The sequence below is a fragment of the Balaenoptera borealis genome (genome assembly GCF_965194805.1).
Source record: "Balaenoptera borealis genome assembly, chromosome: 18".
NCBI lineage: Eukaryota > Metazoa > Chordata > Mammalia > Artiodactyla > Balaenopteridae > Balaenoptera > Balaenoptera borealis.
In genome coordinates, this window is record NC_138877.1 from 71,076,961 (window position 1) to 71,092,384 (window position 15,424).

At 40.1% G+C, this 15,424-nt stretch overlaps 1 protein-coding gene across 7 annotated transcripts in view; it reads left to right on the forward strand.

Annotated features, from left to right (window-relative positions):
- Positions 1-15,424, forward strand: part of TPP2 (tripeptidyl peptidase 2) — a 67,939-nt gene that overhangs the window by 17,458 nt on the left and 35,057 nt on the right. For 5 of the 7 annotated variants that reach the window (XR_014237201.1, XR_014237202.1, XM_082366079.1 and 2 more), the window contains exons 5-10: positions 966-1,022; positions 2,968-3,092; positions 7,359-7,522; positions 9,303-9,457; positions 10,106-10,182; positions 13,654-13,781. Coding sequence is in view for 5 of the 7 variants with exons in the window: in XM_082366079.1 (XP_082222205.1) it covers positions 966-1,022; positions 2,968-3,092; positions 7,359-7,522; positions 9,303-9,457; positions 10,106-10,182; positions 13,654-13,781 (706 nt within the window). In the remaining 2 variants the exon portion in view is untranslated. The remainder of the gene's footprint in view (positions 1-965; positions 1,023-2,967; positions 3,093-7,358; positions 7,523-9,302; positions 9,458-10,105; positions 10,183-13,653; positions 13,782-15,424) is intronic. The other 2 variants (XM_082366077.1, XM_082366078.1) reach the window with 1 other exon arrangement.

The window sequence follows — 15,424 nt, forward strand, 5'->3', positions numbered from 1 at the left end:
CCATGTCGTCAGGGAATTAAGAGTTCTTAGAGAATTAATAGACTCTTTTTCACAAGTTTTAAGTTGTTTGCTTTTACTAATTTTTCTTTGCTTATTTTTCCTGAAGTCAGTTTATATATGTATCTATCAATTGTTTGAAAGTTCTTAACAAACATAGAATACACACATGTAAAAGTGCATGACTCCTAAGTGTATTGTCATGAATTGTCACGAATTGTCACAAAGTGAGCACCCCCTATATGCAGCACCCCGGCCCCTCTCTTGCCTCTTCCTACTCGCTGCTGCTTCCTCCCCAGAGCAGCCACCATCCTGATGTCCGACACTTATCGGATGACTTTAACCTGTTTTGAACTTTGTAAAATGGACTCATACAGTGTGTGTTCTTCTATGCGTAGCTGCTTTCGTTCGTTGTTTTTTTGTGAGGTTCCTCCATGTGTGGGGTGTTGCAGTAGTTTACTTTCCTTGCTATATAATTGATGGGCCACGATTTATGTATCCATTCTGCAGATTGATACTTGCTTTGTGTTCAGGTTTTGGCTATTATGAAAAATCCTATTTTGAAAATTCTCGTCCCTGTCTTTTGATGGGTTATAAAGTGATCGTACCAATTCCACAGGAAGCGTACGAGAGCTCCCATTGTTCAACATCCTTGCCGTTATATTTTTGTGAATCAGTTTATAAAATGAAAATAATTCTTGGTTTATTAATGAAAATCATGAGTGGTGGCTGCAGAAACTTTGGGGCAACACAGATATGTAAAGTTTAGCAAGTGAAAGCCTCTGAAATGCCACCGCCCAGGGATGGTAACAACAACTTGACATTCGTCCTTCTGAATTTTTCTTTTAATGCATGCATTTCTTTTCTTTAATGAATTTTTTTATTGAAGTATAGTTGATTTACAATGTTTTAGGTGTACAGCAAAGTGATTCAGTTACACATACATATATATATATATTCTTTTTCAGATTCTTTCCCATTATAGATTATTACAAGATATTGAATATAGTTCCCTGTGCTATACAGTAGGTCCTTGTTTATCTATTTAATGTGTAATAATGTGTATCTGTTAATCCCAAATTCCTAATTTATCCCTCCCGCCTTCTGCCTTCGGTAACCATAAGTTTGTTTTCTGTGTCTGTGAGTCTTTTCTGTTATGTCAGTAAGTTCATTTGTATCATTTTTTTAGATTCCATATGTAAGTGATATCATATGGTATTTGTCTTTCTCTTTCTGATTTGCTTCACTTAGTATGTTAATCTCTAGGTTCATCCATGTTGCTGCAAATGACATTATTTCGTTCCTTTTTATGGCTGAGTAATATTCCATTGTATATATGTACCACATTTTCTTTATCCATTCATCTGTTGATGGACATTTAGGTTGCTTCCTTGTCTTGGCTATTGTAAATAGTGCTGCTATGACCTCTGGGGTGCATGTATCTTTTCGAATTGGAGTTTTCGTCTTTTCCAGGTATATGCCCTGGAGTGGGATTGCTGGATCATATGGTAGCTCTATTTTTAGTTTTTTAAGGAATCTCCATACTGTTTGCCACAGTGGCTGCACCAGTTTACATTCCCACCAACAGTGTAAGAGGATTCCCTTTTCTCCACATCCTCTCCAGCATTTATTATTTGTAGACTTTTTGATGATGGCCATTCTGACTGGTGTGAGGTGATACCTCATTGTAGTTTTGATTTGCATTTCTCTAATAATTAGTGATACTAATCATCTTTTCCCATGCCTGTTGGCCATCCGTGTGTCTTCTTTGGCGAAATGTCTATTTAGGCTTCTAATGCATGCATTTCTTAATAAGAAATGGAATTGTATTAGTGGTTCTCAGCCCTAGGTGCATATTAGAGTCACATCAGGAACTTTAAAAACTGTCAGTGCTTGTGCCCTAGAGAGGAATTAAATCAAAACCTTGCAGAGGAGGCAAGCATTTTTAAAACTCTTCAGGAGTTTTAATTAACATGCAGCTTGGGTCAAGGACCACTGGCCTGTATAGATCTATGTGCACATTTAACTTTTATTAATCTGTGTACATCATCCTTTTTTAACAGCTGTATAATCTTCTATTAGACCAAGATTTGTTCTTCAGCCTCCTATTGGAGATATGAAATGTAGTATTTCAGGTGCTACATATAGACAACTAACTTTATAGAAGAGGGATCTGAATTTAATTATCCTTTTTATATTGTATGCCAGAATTGTTTATATAATTGTCTTTTTCCTTAAGGAGGAGTAAATGTTGAATATATTGGATAAATAAAAATGAAGCACAACTTCAGATTTTGGGAACATGTGAAACTTAAATTTTTATTCATTAGGACTATTCAGGTGAATGTAAGGCAGTCTAATATAGTATGTAGTTTAAAAAAGTGCCTAGGTTGAAGCATATGAATTTCCCGTTTTTATAGATCAAAATGGTTGAATAGCAGCTTGTATGTACTTGGTCATGAACATAGTATGTACTTAACTTAGCAAATTCTAAAAGAGGTAAGACTGTTCATGGTTCCTGTTATTTATTTGGGTTCTTAAGAAACAAATTTGAAATGGAAATGTTCCTGATATAAAAATCTAAAAGTCAATAGAGAAACTATTTTATAACAATTTTAGCATTACTTTTGGAAATGAATTACACAATTATAGGTATGTGACCAACACCCTTGGCCAAATGATAGCACCACCATGTAGCACCGTGTCTTTCCCAAAACAGCTGTAGGGAGTGACTGAATATGATAGTAAAAGAAGTATTTTTTACTGTTTAATATTTTAATTGTTACTGCCACTAAACTAACTGGACTACAAGTTGCACAGATATAAAAAGAAAATTTTCTTACATTTTTCCAGGGTAAAATGACTTTACTATTGGGTCACACTGTGCCTTTGGTGTCTTTGGTTGTATGTTAATATCACTTTTCAAGAGCACAAAATGTGCTAATGTTAACATCTGTTCTAATTGTTTAGGCAAATAAACTAATCAAGGAGGAGCTTCAAAGTCAAGTGGAATTGCTTAACTCTTTTGAGAAAAAATACAGTGATCCTGGCCCTGTATATGACTGCTTGGTGTGGCATGATGGTGAGACCTGGGGGTAAGCCGTGTGTTTCCAGTTCTTCATTTAAAAGTCATTTTATCTGCTCTGAAGAACATTAAACCCTCAGAACTGCCCAGAGATTTGGTTTATGTGACATTAATATCTCCAAGCAAAGCTACTTGAGGGCCAAATTGGCTTTTGGGTAGTTTTAGTAGATAAGCCTTTTGAACCTCTTAGTATTTTAGACACGAAAGCTGACCCTTATCTGTTTTAAAGAATCTTATTTCATTAACCAGATAGTAGTCATTAAACAGATAATATTAGCAGGTTGATGATTGGTGTATGTAGAAATGTTCCTGATTGAAGCTGGGCAGTTTGGAAAGTCAGTGCACGAGGATGTTGCAGAGCATCTACTAAAAAGGTTTGAAGAGCAGAGGAGGAAAGCTGGGTAAAGATTTACCAACAGAGACCTAGTAGCTAAGTTGAAGCGAGGCAGCGTGATGCGGGCAGCAGTGTAGAGCTCAGATCTGAGACGGAATCCTAGCATGTGAGCTTGAATGCTTTATCTGCGCCTCTCTAGGCCTATTTCCTCATCTGTTAATTGGGATGATAATCGTACCTCCTTAGAGGGTTTTGTAAATTTGATGTTTCTAGACATAGTAGGTACTGGATAAGTGTAAGCTGTATCTGCTGCTTCTGCTACTACTAATAATGATGATTTATACCAAGTTACCTATCACGTACATTTTCCACTTTCTTTCTTAGTGAATCACACACTGCAGTTGTGTTTCTTTATGTCAGCTAGTATGTCTTCTTGAATTACTATCTGTGTAGAAGCAGGAATATGTTCTTAATACAGGTATTTAGGCATATATATGTTTCAGGGTCGCTGCAATAAACCAGGGACCCTTCCAGAAATTGTTTTGTAGTTTGAGTCCCTGCTCATATGCAAAGAATTGTTTCCCGAGATGTGGCAAACACAGAACAAGATACGGTGATTTGATTGCCATCTCCAGTTATTTAGTTTATAATGCACTGACTTAAAAGGGGGCTTTCCTCTCACAGATGTGGGTACTAACTCATCTTTGATAACGGGTATATAAAATTGTCAGTTGAATCGGAAATCTCTACTCCATTTGGGCCTGAAAGTGGTAATAAAATATTTGCATATAACAATATTTCAATCTAGATGATAGTTAGCATTCATGCAACTTTTCCGTGTATCGTAGTATGTTTTGGTGTGTGTATATGTGCAGGTGTGCACACATTGTGAACAGTTTTTTTCCAAAAGCTTTGCAGAAGCTTTGATCAAGTGTTTGTAATATTAAAAAGTTGTTCAAACATATGGTTTAGTAAATTTTGGGACATCTACCCCGTGGCATAACACGATACAGTCAATCCCAGTCATAAACGTTCAGTGATTTTTGTCATGGGAGAGGAAGCAAGGTTAAGTGTGAGGAAAATACTAGATACAAAATCCGGTGTACGCGGAAAATTTACTACAAAACACACAGGAGGACTTAAGGAAATACTTTAATGTTAGCGGGGATCGGGTAGTGGAGCAATAGGTGGTTTCAATTAAAGTGTTTCTACAGATGCTGAAAGCACTGCAGACTACGTTGTCCTAAGGGGAAGGGCTTGGGGTTAGGATGTTAAGGGGGCCAGTGTATGTTTCCAGAAGGTTTTCTTGGTCTTTAAGACAATTGACAAAGAAAGTGATAAGTGTAATCGTTTGTCAACAGTATGCTAAGACATCTTGAGGAATTTTTGTGTTGGAAATGAAATTTAATCAAATATTAAGTGAAGTGAAATCTGTGATAACTAGAAAACATTTTAGAAAATGTTAGTATAATCAGTGAAAAATACAGCAGAATCATGCTTTCAAGCGCTACTAGAAATAATCTAACTTTTTTTGCACAATACTATATATTGTATGGGGCTTTGATTCCCCCACCCCATCTCAGAGTGAGATCCAGAATTTTCTGAAGCGAATCTTAAAGATCTCAAATCACCTAAGGCAAACCTCGGCACTGTCTGCAGGTGTTCTCACGTCTCATGTCAGAAATGCCAACCATTTCTGAGGGGAGGTAAAGTGACCTTAAGAGTCTGTTTTGTTTCAAGAATGTCAGGTCTGCCCTCCCCCTGGCACAATTCTGCTAATTGTTAAATCCCTGTCTCTGCACTTAACCAGGTAACCTCGTGTGACTGCACTCAGGTATTTGCCAGGATGCATAGTGTCAAGTACTGTCCGTCAATAGGGAGCAAAACCTGGTTGGAGAAACACTATTTATAGAGGACTACGTAAAGGAGAAACACTATTTATAGAGGACTACGTAAAGGAGAAACACTATTTATAGAGGACTACGTAAAGGAGAAACACTATTTATAGAGGACTACGTAAAGGAGAAACACTATTTATAGAGGACTACGTAAAGGAGAAACACTATTTATAGAGGACTACGTAAAGGAGAAACACTATTTATAGAGGACTACGTAAAGGAGAAACACTATTTATAGAGGACTACGTAAAGGAGAAACACTATTTATAGAGGACTACGTAAAGGAGAAAAGACTATTAATTGGTTTCTTTTCAGTGGTTTTTGACCTCGTTTCAGTTTTTCTTTGAGAGTTTGATGAAAAGTGTGGATTCTTTTCACACACACGTACTCTAATCCTGTCCACAGGCCTTCTCTGTCTTCTAACGACTGTCCCTTGAGTTAAGCCAACCAGACCTTCAGAAACGTATACCCTTGCACCATGTTCACATTTGCCCTCTGTGGAGTTATTTAGTGAAGTCACTAAGTTTTGTATTTATATTTTGATACGGTGCTTGAATTGTTGAGTCCCTCCATGTAGATGGTGGTTATAAGAAGTGCTCTGTGAAATGTGTCACAGTATTTGCTGTGAGAATGTTGTTAAAAGATGTTGATGCCTTCTTTCATCATTTGGCAAATAGCTTCTTTGTACCAAGCAGACTCTCTAGAAGCTGCTCCATGGACTGTAGACTCTGGAAGCAAGTACTCCCTGGGAACATCTGAACCTGACTAGGAAGCATCAAGAGAGATGTCATTGAAGGGTCAGCACAAGTTAGCTGAGCGGAGGGTAGGAAAGGGGGTTGAGGGTAGAGGGGAAAGATGCAGAGAATGATGGAGGAACTGTTAGCAGTTCAGTGTGTGACGGGCCGCGTGAGGGAAAGGGAGGACTTGAGAGTGATTTCCAGCATGGAGGCTGGCCAGGTACTTACATTTTGGCATCAACGGTGCTGCTTTCTAGCAAACGTGGAAGCTTTGTTGGCATACGTTTTATCCGCTAACCTCAGCTCTGATTCCATTTGATATGCTGCTTGTTTTCTCTTTGCCTCACTCTCCCCGTAAGTGTTCATTCTCCTGTGTCTTGCTATATTGTACGTATTTTTCTGAAATGCCGTAAATCATTTTAGGCACACATTGGAGTATGCATAAAAACAAACCGATGATATCAGAGATTCTTCTTTCCAAATTGTTGTAGCGTGTTAATGAAATGTATGCCTTAGTATTTATAATAACGCCCTCTCTACACTATACTAGTGGGCTTCCATTCATTCATTATAGCGATTGTGATTGATGTACTTAGCTTGTTAAAACACAGTTCTTCTTATTTAGAAAATGAGCAGAAAGGTCTAATAGCTAAACACATAATGTTGATCCTTAAATGACGTACATTTTGTTTATGACTGTTTTAGATTTATTTAGTTTTAATCAGACTATCTTCTAAAGTGTTTGGAATATATATTTTAAAAATTAAAAAGTGAATAAAATGAGGAAAGAGCAGACAGGAGGAGAACCATGAAACTGTAGAAAATGCTTCTTGTGAAAAATAAATGTTTGCCTAAGGCTGTTATAAATATGAGTCCGAGGCTCCGTGTAGTTCATCTGGTTTCGAGGGCCTACGTACGCTGTTGGATTCATGAAATCAGTTCTAAAAGAAGCAGAAGGAAGCAGGGCCTAAACTGTGTTGTGAGAATCACCCTAAACTATTCTGAAGGTCGAGGCTAAGCTTTGGGCTGATTCCTTAAGCAGATAGATGGTCTTGTGCCTGGAGTTTCGTGAAGGACAGTTCCTAAAGCTCTCTGTACATGACTTCATTTAAGGGCTGGTTCCTGTAAGTTATTTTACCTAATCTTTACTGTCGACTCTGTGAAACAGGCAGTTGCCATGTTTGTTATGGTAAAAGCAGATAGAGTGGTGAGAAGACATCCGAGAAACAGTATTGCGTGATTTTTTAAAAAGTAAGAAAATAAGATAAGATAAATTTCATTACCTACTCTTTATTCTCATCTTACAGAGCCTGCATTGCTTCGAATGAAGATGGGGATTTGAGTAAATCTACGGTTTTGAGAAATTACAGAGAGGCCCAGGAATATGGCTCCTTTGGCACAGCTGAGATGTTGAATTACTCCGTTAATATATATGAAGATGGAAACCTGCTCTCCATAGTGACGAGTGGAGGTATTCTGCTTCAGATTTGCTAACTAGAGATAAACTTACAAAGTGGTAAGATGACAAATTCTTCTAGCCAGAAGCAGCCTTATAGAGAATTTAATCGAATGATCCCTACTAAGGAACTAGGTCTGGAATAATGGATGTGACTTGATTCCCTGGAAATTCCCTGGCTTTTTTTAAAGCCATAACCATGTAGGCTCCATTCGAGGAGTATAAGCATGGTCCAACCACAAAAAATACATCAGCATAAGTCATCTTATGAACAGTAATTTCACCTCCAAATATTAACCCTTGAAAATTCACCCATGAGTGCAAAGAGTCAGGTAAAAGGATCCTCACTACAGCATTCTATGTAATTTTGAAAAAGTTGTAAACCTTTTTAATACCCATCAACAAAAAATAGGTTTTTTAAAAAACTTGTGTTCTTCATCCTGTGGAATACATTATATAGGAATGAAAATGAATAAATCTACATATACCTGTATGCATAAATCTCAGATACATAAACTTTACTGAAAAAAATGTACTCATGGTAAAACATTTGTGTAAAATTTTTAAACATGCCAAACAATATTATGTTTATGTGTGTGTGTGGTAAAAATATAAAAACATAGGTGGGAAGAATGTGTGTACCAGCTTCAGGGTAAGGATAGTGGGTACTTCTGGGGCGGGAGAAGGAGAGTGAAGTAGGACAGCCAGCTCTTTCCCTCCCCCTCCGCAAGCTCTGTTGAGGTACAGCTGAAGTACAGGAAACAGCACGTATGCATACACGCGGTTTGGTGAGTTTTGATATGTGCATACACCCAGGACACCATCACCACAATCAAAATTACAAACGTAGTCATCACCCCCAGAAGTTGGCACGTCTTCCTTTATAACCCAGCCCTGTCTCCACGCACATCCTCAGGAAGCCGCTGAACTGCTTTCTGTCCTCTCTAGCTTACTTTACCTTTTCTAGAGTTTTATATAAATGGAATGAAAGAAAAATTTTTTTTTTGCCTTCCTATTTCAGAATCCATATTGTGATTGTAACTAGCTTGTTCCTTATTGCTGAGTAGTATTTCGTCATGTGCATCCACCATGGTTTGTTTATCCGTTCACCTGTTGATGCACATTTGGATTGTTTCAGCAGTTGTGTACAGGTCTTTGTGGAAATACGTTTTTGTTCAATTTGGACCAGCATCTGGGAGAACTGGTTGGGTGTGGTGGTTACCTATTTAAGACTCTCGGAGCTCCTCTTCACAGCGGCTGCTCCCTTTACGCCCCGCAGCAGGGGGTGCGTGCACGTCCCCACCCACAGTTGCCACTGTCAGGCTCAGAGCCGTAGTAAGAGGCACCTCAGTGTGGCTTTCGTTTGTATTTTCCGGGTGACTAACGACGTTACACATCTTTTCATACGTATATTTGCCATTTGGTTATTCTCTTTTGGGAAATGCTTTTTCAAATGTTTTACCCATTTTCCTTTTGAATTCGAAAGATTATGTTCTGGATATTAGCTCTTTGTCAGTTACATATGTTGCAGATATTTTCTCGCCTCTGTGACTTACATTTTCACTCTCAGTGAACGGGGTGTAGAATCCAGTGTGACAGAATAGTGTGTGTAATTCATTTTTTGTGACTTATCGTTATGAGACTTAAGATAATAATACCCAATTAGATGTTAAGATAAGACTATATTTTTATTCTATTACTTTTATTGTGGTTAATAATGTGCAAATTGAATCTAATGGTTAAAACTTGGAGTCTCTGAGGATGTTTCATCATCTTCTCCCCTTTTTGCCTCTAGGAGCTCACGGAACACACGTCGCTAGTATAGCTGCCGGGCATTTTCCAGAAGAACCTGAACGGAATGGCGTGGCTCCTGGTGCTCAGATTCTTTCCATCAAGATTGGTGATACAAGGCTAAGCACCATGGAAACAGGCACAGGCCTTATCAGAGCTGTGAGTATTTGTGAGCTGTTGACTTCAAAGACTAATGATTAATGATCATGGAATTTTCAGGTTTATAAAGTGCTCTGGCTTTACAAAAAATATGTGGAACTGTATTTGGTGTATAGGACTTTGTTTTTAAAAGCAAAAATGCTTATTAATTCATTTAAAAATATTTATATTGAAAATTATTAGGATAAAGTTTTTTGGAAACTATGAAAATATTATTTACATTATACTCTCACTTCTAGTAAATCCCTTAGCAAGCTATTTTGAGCTACTTTAAAAAGCAAAAAGACCTCTTAGCCAGCTTGCTCCGTCAGTGAGAAGAATTTATTATTCTGCATTTCATTTTAACATATGAATTACATTTTACTTTAGCGAATTTAGACTTTAATAAGAACCATTCCATCCCCCTTCCTCTCCCCAACTCCACTCTGCAAATGCTAGTTTGTTTTTTATTGACTACTTCCTGTACTCTGTGACTCCCTCCTACATTTTTTTAAGTTTATCAACCATATGCCTGAGGATAACTTATAAATTTAGATTTGAATTGGAATACGATTGGTTAAGAAACTATGGGATTCCATGCCTTTATTGTACTGGCTCATCTGTTTCTATAAATGGCTGCCTAAACTGGACTCTTAATCTTTTCAATAGATGATAGAGGTTATAAATCATAAGTGTGATCTTGTCAACTACAGCTATGGAGAAGCAACTCATTGGCCAAATTCTGGGTGAGTGTTCTTTGGCACTTGTCAGCCATAGAAGCTTAGCTGATGAAAAGTATTAAATGCTTTTTAGAACTGGATTGGATATTACAACTGAAAAAGAGCAGACTCGGTGGGTAGATGATAAGTGTCTGTCTCTGAGAACCCCGCCCCATTCCCACAGTCACATCTTTGATGTAGTTTTCCCCTCCTAGCCAGCCAGGTGGACCCGACGGCCCATCCGTCACTAGAATTCCTCATCCACACGCAGCCTGACCTCTTCCAGGTGTACTTTTCCTGACAAAATCTAGACTTGTGGAAGCCCGGCAGATCCTTCAGTGATCACACAACTCATCTGCCCGGGTCTGTGGAGGTCACACTGATGTCATACTTCGTTTATGACCGCGAATCGGAGATGTTCGTCAGCGTCGTCTTTGGTCACACTGCACGTGCCCTTCCACTCCTGGATGGCCATTGTACACCTTCTTTTCTCCTCGGAGACTTTCAGCGACCTCCCCTTTCATTCCTCCGCTGATGTCCTCACGTCTTTCTTTCCCAGAGAAAATAGGAGCGCTCAGAGGGAACTTCCATGCCCTTCCTGTGACCTGTCTGACCCAACCTTCTGCCTTCCCTTCCTCTGTAATGAAAGAAGTGCCGGGATCCAAAGCCACTCAAGCACTTACGATCTGGCTCTCATCTCCTCTTTCCTCAAAGACTGCTCCAGCATCATCCCTCTCCTTTCCTGGGTTGTCGTTATTACTACACAGACATGCTCTAGTACCTGCTAGCTTTAAAACTAACTAACTAAAAAACCTCTTCATTTCACACGGCCTTCACTTACTTTCCAGCAAAACTTAGTTACGTACGTTCACTGTTTTCAATGGACGTGTCTCACTGCCCCACCCCCTCCCTGTGCCGTCAGGATCTTCCTGCCGCCAAGTCCACTGGCTTAGCGTAGACCTCATGTTGCCTCACCTCTTTTTCCTTCATAGTAATAACTTTGAAATTACCTTATTTAGAGTGTTTACTTATTGATCACCTCTCCCTCACTCCCCACCACACCATACATATACACCCACCATCCACATACACCCACCATCCCTTTACACCCACCGTCCACATACACCTACCATCCCTATACACCCACCGTCCACACACACCCACCATCCACATACACCCACCATGCACACACACCCACCGTGCACACACACCCACCATCCACACACACCCACCGTCCCTATACACCCACCGTCCCTATGCACCCACCGTCCCTATGCACCCACCATCCCTATACACCCACCATCCACATGCACCCACCATCCACATGCACCCACCATCCACATATACCCACCATCCCTATACACCCACCATCCCTATACACCCACCATCCACGTACACCCACCATCCACGTACACCCACCATCCCTATACACCCACCATCCCTATACACCCACCATCCACATGCACCCACCATCCACATACACCCACCATCCACATACACCCACCATCCCTATACACCCACCATCCACATGCACCCACCATCCACATACACCCACCATCCCTATACACCCACCATCCCTATACACCCACCATCCACGTACACCCACCATCCCTATACACCCACCATCCCTATACACCCACCATCCACATGCACCCACCATCCACATACACCCACCATCCACATACACCCACCATCCCTATACACCCACCATCCACATGCACCCACCATCCACATACACCCACCATCCCTATACACCCACCATCCCTATACACCCACCATCCACATACACCCACCATCCACATACACCCACCATCCACATACACCCACCATCCCTATACACCCACCATCCACATGCACCCACCATCCACATACACCCACCATCCCTATACACCCACCATCCACATGCACCCACCATCCATATACACCCACCATCACTATACACCCACCATCCACATACACCCACCATCCACATACACCCACATACACCCACCATCCCTATACACCCACCATCCACATACACCCACCATCCACATACACCCACCATCCCTATACACCCACCATCCACATACACCCACCATCCACATACACCCACCATCCACATGCACCCACCATCCACATGCACCCACCATCCACATACACCCACCATCTCTATACACCCACCATCCACATACACCCACCATCCACATACACCCACCATCCCTGTACACCCACCATCCACATGCACCCCCCATCCACATACACCCAATCTTGTATATCTCAAGATTGTATTTATGTGACATGCTGAAAAAGACACAATGACTGGAATCAAGAATGATCAGTGGTTGCCAGGGCTTAGAAGGGAACATGTAACTACAAATGGACAGATAACACCCAGGAGATTTTTTAATGAGGTGCTAAAATTATTACTGTGTTTATGGTGGTGGTTGCACAGTCTATACCTGTGTTAAATCTCATAGAACTGTACACCAAAGAGAAAGTCAATTTTACTGTATGTTAATTTAAAAAATAAAAAGTTTAAAAAGTTAAAGAAAAAAAAAAAACACCTTAATTTTCTTAGATCACTGGTACTAAGTCCCTTGTGGGGCAGGAAAGGAATGTCTCACAGGTACCCTCTGTCTCTCAGTTGTTTCATCCATGAACGTAATCTCGCCTCTTCTCTTGCTTCAGTAGCTTGATTACCTCAGTGTATTTCTTTCTCTCCTTTAACATTCCTTCTTTTAAAGTCTTCTTTCCCTAGTGTTCTTCCCTTCACATTTATCACTTTGGAGTGTCCTTGGCCCTTTACATTTTTTATATTGACCCCATTTTCTTCCTTGTGGTCTAACTTCGTCTCCTTTAATTAATACCAGTACATTTTTCTTATTTGCTGTCAAGCTCTAACCAGATTTCTCATATTTTAAATCCTACACTTAAGGTCTTCTTAGTGCCTTATTTCCACCTTTGCCACTCGTCACGACTGTGTGTGGGGATCCCCGAGGAGTCATTTCTGAATACCTTAAGTGGTAGATGGAGGTGGACCCCCCGTTGTCCCACCACCCAGTCACTGCTAATGGTTCAGTCTTTGCTCTTGGTCCTTTTGTAGTTTATTTCCCCACATATATTCAGTTTTGTATCTAGCATTTTCGCCTTGTTTAACCTGGGGCCTCCTAACTCCTTCCCTCCACTAAAATCCAACTAGGGTGTATCTCTTGGGATGGCTGTATCGTGTTCCACCAGTGGTGGATGTGCCGAAATTTACTTAACCGTGCGTTTGAGCGTATTTTGGTATTATAAACACTCTGGCAATAGGAGCTAAGCACTTGTAGTTTGAGAATGTCCCTGAGTGATTCTAAAGCACCCCCCCTGACCCGTGACCACCATCTTGCTTCTGCTCCTTAGAGCCCTTGTTTGGTTTGTTTTTTCATGTAAACCATGTTTGAAAATATTTTCATATTGTAATATATTTCTTGAAAAGTGGGACAGTTTTGTATGTTCAGCGGAATTGTCTCTCTCTTTCAGGAGAATATGTGAAGTAATTAGTGAAGCCGTGTGGAAGCATAACATAATTTATGTTTCAAGTGCTGGGAATAACGGCCCCTGCCTTTCTACAGTCGGGTGCCCAGGAGGAACCACATCAAGTGTGATAGGTTAGTTTCCTGTTTTACAAATAGACTTAAAAACAAGCAGGCAAAGAAACCTCAGTTCATCCAGTGTTAACTGTATCTCTACTCTGTGCAAGACACTGTGAGCCTTAAGTAGATCCTTAGGAAAGTGAAATCTAGTAGGGACTTGCTGATCTAGGATTTCCCCTACGGCAGCCTGGAGTAAGGGGTTTGCTGGAAGTACAGATCCAGGGCTGTGGGATTTCAGATGTGCAGTTACCTCTGCTTTGAGAATTTGGGCGAGGCTCTCTGAAAGCAGTGTGGGAATGAGGATTTTAATAGGTAGAAACGAGCAAGGGAAGGGCTTTCCAGGCTAAGTAAACAGCATAAATAAAGACGCTTGCTTCACTTCTTATTTATAGTGTAGGGCAACTTATTTATAGTCGCGCTTCCTCCTTTAATTTCTCTTGGAACATGCAGAAAGATTTAGATGTAGAGGAAGGGAGCTTCATTATTGTGAAAAGCAGTCGAATCACATTTCTTCTATGAATGTGGCTTTTTCCCACTCTTTGGTCTTCAGGATCTGATGCAGTGTTGTTTCACTGTAATCTAACGGGATAAAATGCCTGTCAACAGGAGTTGTAGGAGAGCAAAATTAGTTGCAGTCATAATATGAAAATAATCAAATTAACTTCCATTATAGTACAGTAGCTGCCACCTTGTGCAAACCCCCCCCCCACAAAACATGAAACCCACCCCTGATTTTTTTTAATATGAGCATGAATGAGGAGGATGAATTGAGAGATCCCTTATGTAGTAAATGAGGCCTAAAGTTTTTTGGTTTATTTTTAAATTTGGGATCAAAATAAAGCTTACACCTCTTAACATTTGTGATTGGATGCATGACTATAAAAACTGGTCCCAAACAGTTTTTCTGGTCTATCCATCAATAACTGCACAGATATGTACATATTATACATATCATAGGTGTTACTATAGTTGTAAAGATATTATTGATGTAGATACAACACAACAAAATTTGGGCATCAAAGCTTAGAACAAACTGGTCCTTTTGAAAATGTTTTTGTTTTGAAATATCAGTGACCTTATGTTTATAGGACGTGCTTTTATTTATAGCTTGTAAATTTTAAGCAAGGTGTAGCTTGCTTTATGTAATTTGGTTTTTTTGGTTTGTTTGTTTTTTTTTTTTTTTGGCTGCGTCGGGTCTTTGTTGCGGCACCTGGCATCTTCGTTGAGGCATGCACGATCTTTTTCGTGGTGGTGCGTGGGCTTCTCTCTAGTTGTGGCATGCGGGTTCCAGAGTGCATGGGCGCTGTAGTTTGAGGCGCACGGGCTCAGTAGTTGTAGCACACAGGCTTAGTTGCCCTGCGGCATGTGGGATCTTAGTTCCCAGGGATTGAACCCACGTCCCCTGTGTTGCAAGGTGGATTCTTTACCACTGGACCCCTTTATGTAGTTTGAAACTTTTTGATTCAGTAATTCTGTTAAATCATATGTTAACAGTGCCTGCCAGTGATACATCCCTTGTGTATTCCGGATCTCTAGATATTTTTAAGTACACAAATTAAAATGAAACAGAAAATAGATCTCAAAGGTATCTAATGATCAAAATACACTACGCTGCTACAACGCTCAGTATTTTGTCATTTTTTGTATCCCCAGTTTCA